Below are 18934 nucleotides of genomic sequence, written 5' to 3'. Positions count from 1 at the left end.
AAACGTGAGAAAAAAAAATAGATTTATTTTTCTTTATACAAAAGTTGATAGTTTCCAAAAAAATCAGTCATTTGCAAAGGAACACGTTATGTAAAGTATTGGGTAAATTTTTCTATATATTAAGGTTGATAATTTTCATAAATCAGTCCATTGTACAGTTAACACGTTATTTAATGTACTTTTACAAGAAATATAAAATAACATTATAAAATCAGTTTATTTTCTCTTTATTTAAATCTAAAATATATTTAATAAATATATTTTAAAATTTGTTAATTATTTATTTATTCATTTTGACTGGCTGAATGTTGAAGTTACAAAAAAAAACAATGAAACTAATAAGTAAAAAAAAACAACGAAAATAAAGGAAATGCTTTTGTCATAAATAAATAAATAATATTGAATGGTTAAAAAAACAAAACAAAAAAAATAGAATAAATAATTGATTACACCCCACTTTTAAACATAGGATAATGAAGATCATGAATGGTAATAAATGAAAGCAACGTTAATCTTGTACTCATTCTCTAGATAGATTAAATTTACGCGTCATTGTTTTTATATCATGTTCCATTCTTCATCACATATATTTAACTCCATTGTTGCTTATTCATTTTCTTCTATATAGTAACATTTTCAGATTGTTTCAGGTTTCAAAATGAAGGAAGATATCATAGCACTTGAAACTGGTGTTACTAATGATCCTAATTCTCTTCTTGATGATGATGGAAGACCCAAAAGAACTGGTATCATTTCTCTATATCTCTATATCCTCGTCTCATAATATAGTTGTCTCTAGTTTATTAATTATTAATAGAAAATAGTTATTCTTTGTTTATCTTTTATTTCTGTATAAATTTTATTTATTAATTAATAGATTACTAATTAGTATGACCAACTCATGAATCATACAATGTTTTTATGATCTTTTCTTAAGAATTTTAACAGCTTTAATTTTTGTTTGGATCAGTATTTTAGGATAAATTTTAACGTGATTTTGTGAAGCTTCTCATATTTTGACGTTATTTTTAAGATATATAATCACAGTTGATAATTGGATTGGAGTTTGAATCTAAAACTTTTTTTTATTGTGTCTCTAAAAGGTTCATGAATTTTAATGTGTTATTTTTGTGAATAGGTGTAATGCAACATACTTAATTTTTTATTTAAAAAGATAAATTAACTCTAATGTATCATTTGCATGAGTAACTGTGATACAACTCACCTAAATTTTTATTCTAAAAGATAATACGTAATTACAACTACAATTTGAGTAAAAAACAAATATAATTACTATAAACTTTCAATCACGAACTTGCCTTTTTCTTTTATATGCATGAATTTGCACTTATGGTTACTTTTTTTAATTCATCCAACATTTGTTGTGTTGTTTGCATTATCTTTCATGAATTTGAATGTTGGAAAACAAAAACCACTAAGCTAAGTATCTGAGGACAATTAAAAGGGCCATCCAATTTCTAATTTGTTTTTTTCCCTACTTTTCACAACTTTTCAAAACTTTATTTATATGTTCTAAACTAAACTTAAAATTATTATGGTTACGGAAATTTCTATTAAGTATTATTGAAATTGGTGTTTATATAGATATTGAATGATATGAACTCTTAGCTGAATTATGTCATTTGATATACACTTTTAGTATTTCTACATCAAAACAATATACTTATACCATATTTCACTGAAATATTATTTTATTTTTTAAAAATAAATAAAATATATTTTTTTTAATTTTTAAATTAAATAATATTAATATAAAATTGTGTGATTAATCAACTTCATAATTTTAGTAACCAATTTTTTAGATTATATTAATCAATTTATGTGACTGCTCAAAATTATTTTGGACACCTGAAAGTTTATTAATCAACTGCATAATTTTATTAATCAAATTTTTACTTTTTATTAACCAACTTTTAATATCTGAATGTTATTAATTAACTTCGTCATTTTATTCACCAACTTTTTACATTTAATTAATCAATTTTATTTCACTATTTTAAAGATACTGTTCACTGTTATTATTCATCGATATTCTTCACATACGGTTTATACAATATAAATACGATAAACAGTGAATACAATATGTATTTGGTGTAAGAAATGGTGCAGAATAGAATAACTAAAATTTTTATTATATTTTATTTTTAATCACTATGATATTTGAAATATATATATATATATATATATATATATATATATATATATATATATATATATATATATATATATATATATATATATATATATATATATATATATATATATTAAATACAATTACCTATTTTTAAAAATCTTAAAATGAGTGTGATTTATAGGAACGGTGTGGACTGCGAGCGCACATATCATAAACGCGGTTATTGGAACGGGAGTTCTCTCCTTACCATGGGCCATGTCCCAAATGGGATGGACCCTTGGAATATCATGCATTTTGGTCTTTGCTGCTATTACACTCTACACATCAAATCTTCTTGCTGATTGCTATAGATCACCACATTCTGTTACTGGCAAAAGAAACACCACTTACATGGAAGCTGTCAAAGTTCACTTAGGTGGCAAACAACATGTGTTTTGTGGTTTGATTCAGTACATTAACCTTGCTGGTTTCACTATTGGTTTCATCATCACTACATCTACAAGTATAGTGTAAGTTCTTTAACTATTTTCTATGTTAACTCTTCATTGTTAACTTGTTAATGTTAATGGCATGTAAATATATTTTCAGGACGATATTGAAAAACAATTGTTACCGCAAGAATGGGTTTGAAGCTTCATGCCGTTTTTCTAATAATCCATACATGATTACTATTGGAGTAATTGAAATGATATTATCTCAAATTCCAAATTTTCACAAGCTATCTATTCTCTCAGTCTTGGCAGCTACCATGGCTTTTGGCTACGCTTCCATTGGAGTTGTACTTTCTCTTTCCACCGTTATTCAAGGTTCTTTTGCTTCATTACTTTCATTCATTCCACTAGTTTGCATGTTGTTAGAGTTAGTTGTTATATTTGTATAGGTAGTTATTAGTTAGTTAGTTTGTTACAAGTTAGTTAAAATTTGTTAGTTAGTTTTATTACTCAAGGTATTTTTTTTCTATTTGATCAGGAAATGGGAACGTAACGAGCACGACAGTGTTTGCGGGAATTGACAAGAACCGTAGTACGTCAGATATAGCATGGAGCATGTTGGTTGCAATTGGAGACATTGCACTTGCAGGTGGTTATGCTCAAATTGCAGTAGATATACAAGACACTCTGAAATCATCACCTCCAGAAAATAAAACAATGAAAAGAGCAAACGCGCTTGCCATATTCACCATGACAATTTTCTTTATCTTGAATGCATGTGCTGGATATGCTGCATTTGGTTCAAACACTCCCGGTAACATACTCATGAGTTCTGGCTTTCGCAAACCTTTCTGGTTATTACAATTGGCCAATGCCTTCATAGTTGTCCACCTTGTGGGAGCATTTCAGGTTATACATTACTTTGACTATTTTGTATGTTTGTTTCTCATCTTCACCTTCACCTTACACTGCAATAGTTTATGAAGCACTGACACAGACATAAATATCAGACACAGACACAAACACGCATTTTTTTAGAGGCGGCAGTCCTATAGTTATTGATTCTGAATGAACTAATGACAGGTAATAGTCCAGCCTGTGTTTCGTATAGTTGAAATGATGGCTGCGGAAAAGTGGCCAAACTCAAGTTTTGTAACAAGGGAGATTCCTATGAATTTTGGAAAAACAAAGTTCACTATCAATTATTTTAGGCTACTTTGGAGGACAATATTTATAACAGTGGTAACTGTTTTAGCCATGGCAATGCCATTTTTCAATGCCATGATTGCCCTTCTTGGTGCTGTTGGATTTTGGCCTTCAGTTGTTTATTTTCCAGTGGAGATGTATATTGTCAAAAGAAACATCAAAAAAGGAACAATTCGTTGGATTGGGCTTCAAACATTGAGCTTTTTCTGTTTGATTGTGTCATTGGCTGCAGCAATTGGAGCTATTCATGGATTGGGTGAAGCTGTTGGAAAATACAAACCTTTCATGTATAAGGCCTAGTGAGCTTTATTGGGCTTAATTATGTATTATGGATCCCTATAGTATTTTAATTAGAGTTTGTAAACCATAATATGGTTACTGTTTTTATGTCTGAGTTTGACATCATAGACTTTAATTATAGTGTTGCAAAATTTTACTTTTACTTTTTTTTTGTTCTTTTGCGCATAGTAAAAATTGTGATATGTCGTGCATTTTTAAACATTGACGGTTTGATATTAAAAAAAAAACTATCAAGATTGCGTAATCTGAATCGTTCGATATCAAAAAATTAGTTGAAATTGTTAATAGTTTGTATAAGTATGTGTTTCTCTTGCGGGAGAGAATTTGAATTGATATAAAGTGTAAAATATGCAAGAGTATTTGACTAGTTTAAAATTGAAAGTGTTTGTTTAAGAGAGAAAAGATTGAATAGGAAAGAGAGATGCTTCTAGTTAAAATGATGAAGACTATTTACATTTTGACTAATGAAACAATAGAACATGAAAACACCCCAAACTTGTAGAATATATGGATGAAATGGAAACTTTCCTAACCACTATATTTGACATTTAAATACCATTGATTAATCTTGGTTGGTTCATGAGTGCTACGTGATAATTGACTTCTAGGGAAACTCTGAACTATTTGACAAAAAAATAATAATAATGTCATTTTTTTTTGAAAGATCGTTTTAAACAACTAATTGTTTTGAAACTAGAAATAGGAATAAATTAGGTCGAAATAAGTTTTAGTAAGTATGGTCTAGTAAAGAAACAAGGTTTAGCTTTGACATGTAGCTTATCATAAATTTACTTTTAGTTATAAGTTTGTTTTTTTCAAGAATTTGATTGGTCCTATTTCATTTGAGTTTTATTAAACAAGTAATTCAATTTATATTTAAATAGATTAACGATTTAAAAATAATGAGACTATTAATTTATTTGAATTGATTTATTTAAACTTATTTAATGACATAAATTTTGTAAAAAATTATTTGTTTTGATGAACATTAAAAACAAAAAACTTATGTAGTTGTTCATAGCTTTCAACTTCTTTTCATAAGTTTTTCATAAGTTTTTTAAGATAGCTTAACTTTTTTAAAGAACATAATATATAAAATATTATTATTATGTACTAGAATAGAGAATAGAAGTAAGTTCCAAGATGGTCTTTACGATAAGGTCTTTAGTAGGATGGTTATGGTTCTTCAATGATCAAAGAGGGTACCTGCAAAAAAGTTAGCACTCTTACGCTTAAGTCGGTATATGAAAGAGGAGAAATTTTTGCAAGTGTGAGGAAAAAATACATGAGTGTGATTCAGGTCACACTTATATAGAGGAAACAATTAGAATTATTTTCCTTCTGTCTGGCAAGGAGTGCAGGTTACCGTTGGTCGTGGATCATCAATTAAGATGAAAAGGGAGGTTGTGGTTATATGCAGTGTCCAACAATAAAGGTCCGTTTACTAGTAAGCTAGTGAATGGAACTCTCTTACTTAATTGGACCGGTCATGATGGATCTTTGGTCAACCGAGAACAGTTGCCTCCCAAGTTCTTCAGATTAATCAATTAACCTATATGTGTTAACCAATTAACCATCTCTCTCTACAAGCGACATTTTATTTTTCAAATGAGGATAATTGATTAACATGTCATGTTAATCAATTAATCATTCCATTTTTCAATCATGTTAATTGATTAACCACTCTAGGGGAATCAATTAACTAAGTACATTTTCACATAACTTCTGAATGTTATGGAACTCTTGATCGATTAATCCATACTAGTCAATCGATTAACCTTTGTACCATGGTGGAAAATTTTGAACCAATGCATCACCTCTTCATCTCTAGTGATCATCGAATCTTTTCATAAACATTGCAATTAATCATAAACATTTTTCAACGATTGTTTCTGAAAATTCAAGAGGTACATTGTTTATTATAAATAGAGAGATTTTTCAAATTCAAAATCACATCCTTCATAATCAATTTTCTGTTTTACAAGTGTCTGTAATATTTAACAGGAAAAAAAATTCTGCATAATTTTTATTAATATGTAAAAAAGTTTAGAGAAAACACTTGAGCACTTAAATGTTTATATCATCTTGATTTATTCATTGGAGGAGAAGATTGAATTTTCATATATCAGAAATATAGCAAAATCTCAATTTGATCAAGTATGCTACAAAGTGTGTATGTATTAATATTTCATTTATTTGTTGTATTTTCCACAGAGTGTGTGGTGGTTTTATTTGTAAGGAAAGTGGTTGTACTTTTCTATATGTGTTTTCAAATAGGAAGAGATTTCTTTCTATTTGTTGTTAAAGTCATTTGAATTGGGGTGATTCAAAGTCTACCATAGTTTTTGGTGTTATTGGAAATCAAGGAAGTGGTTTGCTTCTTTGTTATTATTAGAAGATTGTAAGAGAGGTCTTAGTGGTAGGCTTGTCAAATATCTAACGACAGTGAAAATCTCTCATGGGGTGTGGGGACTAGAGTGTTTTTGTTTGGAAAGAGGAATCAAGATATATCATTGTGTTCTTTACTTTATGCATTTATTTTTCTGCATTGTATTTCATAAGTTCATAAGAATACTTTTGGAAAAATAAGATCATAAGAACCATCTCTTAAAAATGAGAAAATATGGGATGACATGATAAATTATCATAAAAAAATCACAACAATAATTTACTTTGAGGCTTTATGCATACCATGTTAGAATTTGGGACCACAAAATTAGTGAAAAATGGAGAAATTAAATATGGAGAGAGAGAGTGAGAGAGAAAATTGTAATTAGAGAGAGTAATTAAGAGTGAGAATTTAAATTTTCATTAACCATAGACGAGGATGCCCTTGGCATTTATACACAAAAATAGTTGAATTGGGATACAAGTAACATAAGGTAAAATAGAAAATAACTAACTAAAATTGGTTAGATAAAACTTATAACCGGTTACAACTGAAACAAAAAATAACTTCATAACAGTGATTACCGGTTACTGCGAATGGGTAACCGATTACAGCTTCTAGAATTTCCTTTTTCAACTTTTTTTGTTACTTTTCCACACAACTGTAATCAATTACACCCTCATGGTAACCTGACACAACACTTAAATTATCAATTTTCTCTTAACATGTCACCTTAACTCAAGTACTCCAAGTCTTCCATGTCCATGTTCATCTTCAACCTCTTCAACATTTCAATTGTGACTCCTTTGGTCAACAAATCAGCCACTTGGTCTTCACTTCTACAATATCCCAATCTCAACCTTCCTTCACTAACAAGTTCTCTCAAGTAGTAAAACTTCATATCAATGTGAATGCTCATCCCATGTGTAGTTGGGTTCTTAGCAAGATTAACCGCAGAAATGTTATCGAATGGGAGCATAGCAACATCACCCTTATTGTTGCCCAACTCCTTCAATAGATTCATTAGTCACATATCTTGGCGTGCACATAAGAAAGCAACAATATACTCATCCTCACAAAACAAGAGTAAAACTACCAGTTCTTTCTTTGAACACCATGAGATTAGTGTTCCATCGAACATAAAGATGTATCTATCTGCAGACTTTTGATCATATTTATCTTCATACAAATTGGAATCGGTAAAACCAAGTAAGTTTCATTTTCTTCACGTGTTCGCTGTGAGAAAGAGAATTCTGCAGCCATTCGATCCTTTGATGTATCTTAGGATCCTCTTGAATGCTGCCAAGTGAGACACCTTCGATCTCTTCATGAATCTACCCAAAATACCAACATTAAACGCCAAGTCTGGTCGCATATTTCGCAAGTAACACAAGGATCCAATCAACCTCCTAAACTGAGTTAGATTCACCTCTTTCTCATCCTCATTCTACAAAAATCCCTTGCACCTAATTAGGCCTTATGCTTGATTATTTCATCCTTTGGATTTGCCTTCACTTTGAACACCTATCTCACACTAATTGGCTTCTTCTCATCCGGTAGATCAATCAACTCCAAAGTATTCTTCTTCTAAATAGATTTCAGCTCCTCCTTCATAGCACAAATAAATTTTGGTTCACTTAAAGCCTCTTATGTTTTAACGGGTTCATATTCAACCATAAGTGAAAAATGGACAAAATTACCATCATCATTAACTTCTTTGCCTCATAACAGCTCAAAATCTTAGAGCCTTTAAGGCAAACCTCTTTTCCTTGATTATCTTCTCATGTTCTCTTCAATTAGGGCTTCAGCGACAGGATTTTCTGCACTCTCAAATTCTGCAGAAACTGAATTTTCAATGTTGTAACCGGTTATAACTTTTATGTAACAGGTTACATGTTGTTGTTGATGTTTGGTCTCGTCAAAAATGACGTCTCGGCTGATCACAATCCTCATGTTTGTTGCATCGTACAACTTGTAACCACCGATAAAGTGATACCCTACAAGTATCACCAACTCTCCCTTATCATCTAACTTCTTTCTAAGTTGCCCCAGAACATGTCGATACACTACGGAACCAAAAAAATTTAAATGGTTCAGATACAGTTTGAATTCCGACCATGCTTCCTCTGATGTTACCTTCTCAAGCTTCTTTGTTGGACACATATTCAACAAATAGGAAGTTGTGGATACAACTTCTCCCCATAACTCTTTCGACAAGTTCTTCCTCTTTAACATGCTTCTTATCATGTTCATGATTGATTGATTCTTCCTTTCAGCAACACCAATTTTCTGCAATGTATAAGGTGGTACAACCTCATGTACAATCCCTTCTTGATCACAAAACTTCCCAAAGTCATTTGAGACGTATTCGCCTCCACCTTTTATTTTGGGAACTTTGAGCTTGTGACCACTTTGTCGCTCAACCATGGACTTAGACATCTTAAACACTTTGTATACCTCATCATTTCTCTTTATTATATATGTCTATAGCTTTCTACTATGATCGTCGATGAATGTGACAAAATATATATTGCCACCAATGAGGGAAACTTGCATCACTCCGCAAACGTCAAAATACACCACCTCAAGTTGATTCTTGGTTCTACAATCTGCATCCTTGTTTAATTTACCATTATGTTGCTTCACTTGCACACATTCTTCACAAATCTGCATCGTTCCCCTTTTGTTCTTTTGCAAGCCTTTGAGATCTTGGAAATTTAGATGCCAAAGACGATAATGCCATATCCATTCTTCTCAACTCTCCATTGTAGCAAGAAATCTATTCTCTATAACCTTCAACTCAACCTTGAAAGTCCTATTGGCATCTATATGAGCTTTAAGGACCAAAACCCTATTTTCTTCCATAATGTGTATCCCCATGTTTTCCATGTGAATCTTGTAACCCTTCTCAAGAAATTGGCAAATACTTTGAAGGTTACATTTGATTCTTGGAATGTATAATACATCTTTGATCAAGGAATGTCTGTCATCCCTTCTCATGATCAAAACATCATCGAGCCCATCGGCCGCTAGAGTGTTGTCATCTGCAAACTTCACTTTGTTCTTCATGGAACGATTGATTTTAACAAACCAATTCTTCCTCTGTAATACCCCAAAATTTACCCTTCATTTTTCTTGGAAGCATGAGGTTGTGTTTCACATTGCATTAGCATCATACTAGGTCATACTCATTGCATACTGCATCAGTGACTTGGGAAATCAGGGTTTGATTGATCACTCCTTAACAGTAGGAGCCCACACAAAGAAAAATTGAGATTTGGACTTCATTCTACAAGTATACAAGTCTCAAGGGTCTCAAAGGGTTCCATATGTCTTATTATGGTCCTCAGTTCACCAGTGGAAGATTCAGAGCTCTCAGAGTGTGCATCTGGATTTAATCAGAAATTAGGGTTTCATGGCTATCTGCAACAGACAATGTTTGGTGGGAAGAAAAGGGGGCTCATTCATGTCATGATTATAGAGGCATCTTTGCCTAAGAAGATCCACAATTATCTCACAAAGATCCATTGGCAATTAGTGCAATCAGTTCCTGATCATTTTGCCCTAAAACTAGGGTTTTGTATAAAATCGATTTATTTCTGATTCCTTGGGTGAAACTCATTTACATGGCCCTCCATATGTCCACAAGGGTCTACATACAAAAAATCATCTCTTTATTTGAGCCAGAGGTACTTCAATTGATCAATGGAATCGAGAATCAGACAGTTTGGGAAAAGTCAACCGTGGGGCCAGAAAAGTCAACTCTTGACATTTTGAAAGTGGAATCTCAAAATTCATGCCTAAGGGAGCCTACATGTAAAATTTGATCAAGGTTGGATTATGGATTCATCATTTAATCAGGAGTTTGAAAAGTTACTAAATTTGGAAATAAATGACTATCCATTTAGGGTAAGTTTTTATGATTTTTGCACCCACTTTAAGCCCATCTTCCACCAAGATGCAAGCTCCATTTGAAAATTTCTCCAACATGAAAGTTGTTCCTTTTGTTCCAAGCTTTCTAGAGATATAAAGTTTGTTTCATTTGGATTAAAATTGAGAAAGTTATACTTGGTCAAAGTGGGACATTATTTTTGAACACTTAAAAATTTTCTAAGTCCAAAATCTACAAAATTTGTCAAGACTTATGGGCCAGTTTTCTTGCACTTCAAGGCATCTTTTGAAAACACTTTCTTCATGACAATTGTACCTTTCCATATCCTCTTTCACAACTTTTTGGAATCATCCCATTTGGATCATTGGTTTGGGAGATGCACTCATCTAGAGTTGGCATCATGAGCTGAATTTTTAGGCAGCATTTAGGCCAAACTGGCCCAACCATTTTGCAGTTATGGAACCTGCACTTTATGGTCATTTTTCACCTTCTTCCATTCACCATTTCAACTTGTGTTCAACATGAAATTTGTTAAGCTCCATGCTCTCTTCCTACTGTTTGCATTGCCTTGCCATTTAGTCATGTATACATCAAGATACAAGGTCACAAAGTCACCTATTTGGATTGTTTTTATGCTGCACAAGCCAAACCAAATCAGACCACAAAACCAACCAACACACTTTTTACCTCATTTTTCCATTTGCTTTATGTTCACTCACTTAAGTTTTGCCACATTTAGTCATTTCTTTTCACACCTCATTTTCACACATGTTGTTCATGAATCCAAACAAATATTTCAAGTCCATTAAACATTTCAAACCCTACATACTTAAAGCTTCTAAACCCTAATCTGAAAAGTGGAGGCTGCCACTATTTTCAAGCAAGCAAGGCAAGAGGAAAAGACCAAGTTTCATTCCATTCCATTTCACAAGCATTGAAGCACCAAGAGCATCTCCTTTATCCTTCCATCTTCAAGGGGTAGTGGACCTTGATCCACTAGGTAAACATTTTATTACTCTCTTCCATGCTCATGCTATGCTTGCTCATCATACTTTCCATGTTCATTTCATGCTCACTATGCTTACTACTTTTTTTCCATGCTATTGTCATGCTTGTTTCGTGCTTATTTTCCATGTTAATACTATGCTATGCATGCTTATGAACCCCTCACCATGAGGCATTGTCTTTAAGTTGGAGTTTTGTGACATTGATTTTCGTTGTATATGTGTGCATGAGCCCCCCTTGTTGTTCACTTTTCACCATGTTTAAGTCATTATTTTCAATGAAACAAGATACCATGATGTTCCTCTCGTTCCATACTAGAACTTTGGTTTTTACATCTTGCCATTTCGTGAACCATAGCGTGAGATATGTCGTGTGGAAGATGGAACAAACATCCTGCGTTTTCGCATTTTAGTGTATGCTGTTAGGGTTTTTTCTACGTTTGCATGAAAGAGAAGGACGTGTCACGCCGCTAGCCATTGGATCACGCACGGCCCTTCTAATCCTGAGCGTCCGTTCCATTTTTTGTCTTCTTGTGACTTATGGCAAGTTGATCGGTCGATATGCAGTCACATGCATTTTTTAAATGAACATTTTATTAATGGTGTCACACGCTGGTACACCTTGCTGGACCTGGGCTTAGCGCCTGCTGTTCCCACCTCCACTCAAGGCCCACTAACCCAATTCCATATCATTTTATTTTCTTTTACAATTCATTTTAATTTTTCTGTTTTGTTTTTTAATTCTTAAAAACATTTTATTTATTCATAAAAATATCAAAAGATACTTTTCACTTTCCTTAATGTTTTATTTAATTTTTATTTTCATATTTTATTTAATGTTAATATTTTATTTTAATTATTTGTTTCAAATAGTCCATTTTAACACACTTATTTTTATTAATTTTATTTTCATGACTTAAATTTATTTTTAACTTCTGATTTTTGGGATGAGGATTGACCAATGCCTCATGGTCAACCTGACCTTTTCTTGGGATTTTATTTCTCATTTTCAATTTATTTTGGATTTATTTTTGACCTAGTTTGCTTGGTTGACTTTTCATTTGACTTCTGTTTTATTTCAATTAATTTATACACTAATTTTCATTATTTTTAAAATCCTTTTGAGGGATGATGATGTCCTGACCCCACCTTAGTTAGTTTAATTTTTCATAATTTTCTTGATTAATTTACCATTTATTTGATAATTTTTAAGTTGACTTGACTTTACAGTTAACTTTTCTATGATTGATGTTTGACTTAAGGGATTGCTTAGGGCAATTGAAGAGATCTTTTGATCCTCCCTTGTTCATCTCATATGCCATGTATTAGAGGCCTTTCATCTTGATTTTACTTGATCCTTGCATCATTTCCCGATTAAATTATTCAGTGATCCTTTGTGTGCATAGTTTCACTTGTCTGATTCATCTGATATTTTTTATACTCGTTTCTTTCATCCATGCTTCCATTGTTTGATTATTTAACATGTATATGTCGCAGCCCGAAAAATACAGGAGGTGCGAAAAAACAACCGGCGAGAAAGAAATGACAGAAGAGTCGCCACCGTGCGTTATTTATCCCAAAGGAGGGAAAGGAAACGCTCGAAGTAAACCTGGAGAAAGGAAAGGAAAAGACAAGGTCTCGCAACCAAATCTTGGGTTCGGGAGTCGATTATGCGAAGGGAAGGTATTAGCACCCCTACGCATCCGTAGTACTCTACGGGATCCACTCTTGTTGTTTCTTGTCTAAAGGGTGTGTGTTTATCTAATGTACTATTTACTAAAAGAGAGGGTCAAAGAAAATGACTCGCACGGATGTCGCATCCATTGCATACGTATCTCATCTGAATATGAGAATCAGAGTCTTCGTAGCTCGGGTACCTATGGGTTAAAGAGATGTGTGCTCGCTAAGACATCGCGTCTTATGCCTACGTATCTCATCGGGAATGAGAATCAGAGCAAAACGTAGTTCAAACAACTATGGGAATAAGGGTCTCGATTGCAACTAGGGCAAGAGAAAGGGAAAGTCTCGATCGCAACGAGGGCGAGAGAAAGGATCGCAACAAGGGCGAAAGCAAACAAGGATTAGTTGTTAGTTGTTAGTCAAACTCGGCAAGACATCGCATCTTGTGCCTACGTATCTCATCTGAACATGAGAATCAGAGTTGCCGTAGTTCGGCTACACGCACGCCAAACAAACAAACACATAAGCAGGCAAACATGGAGCCTGAATGCCAATCATTGGACTTACATCAGCATCCGAACCAAAACACACACAAAAAGGCAAACGTGGAGCCCGAACGCCAATCACTGGACTTACATCGGCATCCGAACCAAAACACACGCACACTGGAACCCGAATGCCACTCGATGGACTTACATCAGCTTCCAAGCACACAACAACCAAACAAGTTAATAGGGAGTCGGGAACTCGAGCCTATAACTGTCAAGCACACACACAAAAAGAAAGAAAAGTGTGCCCGGAGAGATCTCGCACGATCTCCTGCCTACGTACCTCATCTGGTATGAGAATCAGGGCAACGTAGTTCCCCTACGCAGGGATAAAGGACTAGCCTAACCAGATAACAGAGGGAGACACAACACTAGGGAGACTACGACTCGAGCCTAGATGTTGTCATGCAAAATCATCCCTAAGTTAAGGTTTCTAGCTAACTTGCACAGGAAGCAAGCCTATCCTAAACATGACTTGCACAGGAAGCAAGCCAAACCAAACCTATCTTGCACAGGAAGCAAGTCAGACGAACACACAAGCACAAGTAACACACACTATATGCAAGCAATGGGCTCAATCAAGGTTAAGTTTTAGTCGAGGGGTCATATCAACCTCAACAAACAAACCACTGTAACTGGGTAGTGTTAGCTCTTAACCCTAACATTGAGAGTTAGGGTGAAGCTGATGAAAGGTGAGTGAAGATGAGACTTCACAGCTCTTATCCCTGGCCTGGGAGAGCTTAAGACAAGAATGTGTGGGTTCAGAAAGTGGGAACCCTTCTACACATTTGAAACTGACTCAACTGTACAATTGTACAAGATCTTGGGTTTGTATCTGTAATGCATCAACACAGTGGTGTGAGCAAAGCAGATGACACACAGAATAGCAGGGGATAGGTTGCATATCCCTTGGGTTCTGCCAATTGCCTCTTCACTTAGGAGGTCTTTGACTCTATACAAGGACAAATGTAAACAGTCACAAACATTGCCTCTTAAGGAGGACTTCAGACAGTTGCCTGGCCAAGTAACAGGCCAGGTCTTCCAGACTACATGAAGATGAGAAATTATACCTCAATGCAAATTGCTATTCAAGCAAAGCAAAGCAAAGTTCACAAGGAACTAAAAGGTACCTGAAACCAGTCAGACAACATCAGTATTCAATTCAAAGTTAAATCAAAATGAGATAGAAATCAACAGTCAACACAGTCAGTTAACTGTGCAATGCACAAGGCTCAAGCATATGAGCCAAGCAACCTACAAAACAAACAAGTTAGTCATGATAATCAATCAAGCATCAATCAATTTGTATTGATCTCTCTAAGGCAACTGCTTCTTATCCTGAAAAAATGAACTCAAACATGAGCAACAGGACCACTAGGACAAGCCTAGGGTCAAAAGGGGATGAGAAAGTCAAAACAGCAAGTGGCAAGTGTCCAAAATCAAGTTCAAACAATCAAGAAACAAACTCAATTGGTTCCACAATCATATCATTCATCATCATCATTTCATAAGTAAAATAGGTCAAGGCATGGCATATGGAAGCTCATAGAAGTCAACAGCAAGACTCAGTTCAAAACCAATCATAAACAATTCCAAAAATCATCAAATAAATCATGATCAAACATAATCCATAGCATGGTAAGCACACCAAATTTCAGCTCAATTGGATCATGGGAAGTAGGGGAATGAAAATCAGAAAGGCAGGGCAAGTTCAAACATGCTTAAAGAAGTCAACCAAACATTGCACCAACTTGAATAAATCATAAATCAGTGATAGCAAATGATAAATGAATGGGACTAACACCGTGGCAAGGCTTAATATGTCTACTAATCACATGTCAAATTTTATGTCTATCCAATAATGTATGAGGATTTCACAAAACAAATGAGATCAAGTGTCACAAAAGTCAACATTTTGGTCAAACAGGAGAGAAAATTCCAAATAATTAGGAAATGCCATCAATAATTCCAAGAAAATTCACATGTAAACTAGACATCCACAACTATGTTCATGCAAAAAATCAGATCAAAATGAGTTCATTAGGCAAGGTAGAAAAAATCATGAAGTTGGACATCAATGGTGTGACACAAATTGTCACACCCTAATTCAAAAATTCATAACTCTCAAACCAGCAAAGATAAATTCACAAACTCTACAACAAAATCACCATGGATGTGTCTAGTTTAAGCACAAAAAATTTCAAAGGCATTGGATAAAGCATCATCATTTCACAATTGATTTGGCAAAAGGTACAAAAAATGAGCACATGTCACAAACCCTAGCACCATTTAAAAACAATTCATCCAAAAATTCTGGAAAAATCATGACAAATAACTAGAGATCAAGCAGAGCATTTAGCAAAAAACCTCATGAAATATGGATCAAAAATGAAGGCTCTATGATTTTTGTAAGATTGGCATGTGAAATGGAATAAAAATTGCAAAATTAAAATGATTTAAATAAATAAAACCCGGCCAATGGCATATTTGTAATTAGCTGAACGTTTTAATGAAACGCAGCGTGTTGATTCCAGACGTGGCACTCAGTGATAGGGCATGGCAATGGAACAGTGTGTTCCTCATGCAAAACGAAAATTTCACACGATCCAAACAGTAAGAAATCTGGGCAAATGGCTAGGGTTCGCTACAGTGGACCTTCATCATCAATGATGAACAAAAATCCCAGAAATGGGAATTAAACACAACAATCAACTCGTCTAATCATGTGCAAAACCAATCTAACTTCATTTTTTATCAACTCGAACTAATCAAAATAAAACATGCAAAAACATATTTGATTATCAAACTTGAATTTCAAATTTCTCTCTCAATACCTAGCCATTTTCTTCGATTCAAAGCTCAACATGTTCATGGTAAGAAGATCTACAAGATGTATCTCATGATTTCAAGAATGGTTAAACTCGAATCTCACCTGATCTTGAAGGGCAGTGATGATTCCATGGTTTTCTGGCCATGATTGGTTGAAACAGATGCATCCTTAAGCTCCAAGAAGTATATGAAAGGTGAATCGTGGCTCAAACCCTCTTGATTGTGCTCAGAATGTCAACTGCCATGGAAGGAGCTTGGAAGAACAGTCCATGAATCCTTGCTTACAGCTGGCCAATGATGCTTGCAAAGAGCTCAAAAGTGGTGGTGAATGATGAAGCCACTAAGCAAGAATCGTGCTCTTTTGAGTTTTTAGCAGAAAAATCAAAATGAAGGAAATGGTGGTTTTGAGAGCACAAGAGTTTTCTGTTTAGAATGTTTGGCTGCTAGGGTTTCTTCTGCAGAAAATGAAGAATATATACTGTGTTTTAGTGTCCTTAAGCTTGGTTAGTTATGTGGTAATTGGATTTTTGTAATTGGAGGTGTTTTGGTTAATTTGTCAATTTTCACTCAAATGGCAAGGTCTGTGGTTACAGCTGCGAAAGTGGGCCTTGTACACACTCCAAATATGATTTCTTAGCAATTTCAATTCGCAAAATATATTGGAAAGGCTTAAATTGCAAAATCACTTTTTCACCTCACTTGAAATAATTCAAGTCACTTCAAAAAGTGCCATTTTGATTGGTGAGTTTTTGGTAAATTGTGATGACATATTTGGAAAGAGGGCATCAAATGTGACTTGTAGCAAAAAAACCCACCCAATTTGGCCAAATGGTTTGGAAGATATGCCACTTTGAAGTTCAAAATTTTTTGAGAATGATTTGATCATAACTTGCCAACCATTCATGGGAATTGAGTGTTCTTGGACTTTTTGAAAATGGGAGAACAAAATATTCAATTTTCATGTTGGGAAAAAATTCATTTGAAGCTTGTATCATGATGTAATTTTGAGGATCAAGACTTTCCATTTTTGGCAAATTCCAATTACAGGTCAACTTTCTATTTTTGGAAATTTCTTGTTTGACTTCAAATTCTTCCATGATGATGTTTGACATGTTATATGAGGCCTATATGGACATGAATGAACCCCTTAAAACCATTTCCCACCTTGAAATCCATAAAATCAGGCACAGTTGACCACAGTTGACCATGGTTGACTTTTTAGGGTTTCTGGTGAACTGAGCCATGACTGATGACTTCTGGGCACCCAATCTTTGACCAAAACACTTCAAAAGGACCCCTAGGTCATGTGAACATGTTGGACCAACCCTAGGGCCTTGTCTCAAAGGAAAATGCACTTGCTTGCTTGATTGACTGATCTCCTGACCAGTTTGACCTAATTTGTCTGATGAACCTGCACTTGGGCAAAAGGGACAATGCAATGTTATGCAGTGGACTATGTAAATGTTATGACCTAATATGAGAATGTATGTACAACGGGTAGGTGCAAATTTGAGGTGCTACAGTATATACTTCTCATGCATTGTCTAATGCTCATTCATTTCATTCTTTGATTATTTGACTAGATCATATACTTGTTTATATATCTTATTGTTTGATTAATTGTTGCCTACTTGTATGATGTATGAGGCATATATTTTTTATTGTTTGATTGCCATGAACAACCCCCATTCATAACAAATGTACCCCTCTCCCATGAAGTGTATAATATTTATTCTTTCATTCTTTATTCATCTGTTAATATAAGAATTAAAACGAATATCCGATAACCATTTCAAAATAAGATCAAAAACTCGATCCAACGTCGAGTATCATTTTCAAAACTTAACAGAACCAGGACGTATTCATCCATTCATGTGTAAGTCGATTGCTTCGTGCATCGCCATTTCTCTTGTAAGTCGATTGCTTCTGGCATCGCCATCTACCACCCGTAAGTCGCTTGCTTCATGCATCGCCATCTACCGTTTACCCCACTCATCTTCCTTGCTCCATTAGTCGATTCTTGTTCCGTTTAGGTAGCACCCATTAGGTAGAACCCTTTGTATGATAACATAGGTAGAATTCCCTTATTCATTGCATGCTAACATTAGGTAGATGTTCCCATTTGTAAATCCTAACACATAGGTCCATATTGCATGACAACTCTAGGACAGAGCTTCCCCATTTTTAGACCTTCCGTGCGTCTCCGATCCTGTGGCATGTAGTCCGTTCTATTGCAAAGAGGTAACTGCCTAAGACTCGATTCAGCGAGCTTCGACACCTGCTGCTAGGACGTGAACACATTGCCCACTCTCCTTTGACACAACTGGTGTCCTCCTTTGTAAGTCCATGTTCAGATGGCAACCCCTGTGTAGTCGAACTACGGCAACTCTGATTCTCATGTTCAGATGAGATACGTAGGCACAAGATGCGATGTCTTGCCGAGTTCTTTTTTTTACTGACAACTAACAACTAATCTTTGTTTGTTTTCGCCCTCGTTGCG

The 18934-nt window shown here is 34.4% G+C and overlaps 1 protein-coding gene across 1 annotated transcript; it reads left to right on the top strand.

The window, feature by feature from the left end:
- The first annotated feature begins 527 nt into the window (after positions 1–527).
- LOC127084052 (amino acid permease 1) lies at positions 528–4234 on the top strand. Its single transcript, XM_051024430.1, has 5 exons — positions 528–746; positions 2337–2664; positions 2744–2961; positions 3125–3495; positions 3670–4234. The coding sequence occupies exons 1-5, from the start codon at positions 659–661 to the stop codon at positions 4090–4092; spliced, it is 1428 nt and encodes a 475-aa protein (XP_050880387.1). The 5' UTR covers positions 528–658; the 3' UTR covers positions 4093–4234.
- Positions 4235–18934: the final 14700 nt, after the last annotated feature.

The sequence above is a fragment of the Lathyrus oleraceus genome, chromosome 5, assembly GCF_024323335.1.
Source record: "Lathyrus oleraceus cultivar Zhongwan6 chromosome 5, CAAS_Psat_ZW6_1.0, whole genome shotgun sequence".
Lineage (NCBI taxonomy): Eukaryota > Viridiplantae > Streptophyta > Magnoliopsida > Fabales > Fabaceae > Lathyrus > Lathyrus oleraceus.
Note: the sequence above shows the minus strand (reverse complement) of the source record. Positions and strands in the feature narration are given on the sequence as shown.

Bases quoted from the DNA above. Each gene is read 5' to 3' on its own strand.
- LOC127084052 (XM_051024430.1), top strand. From the start codon at position 659: ATGAAGGAAGATATCATAGCACTTGAAACTGGTGTTACTAATGATCCT. The intron at 2,665-2,743 runs GTAAGTTCTTTA...ATATATTTTCAG, and splicing joins ACTACATCTACAAGTATAGT to GACGATATTGAAAAACAATT. The intron at 2,962-3,124 runs GTTCTTTTGCTT...CTATTTGATCAG, and splicing joins TCTTTCCACCGTTATTCAAG to GAAATGGGAACGTAACGAGC.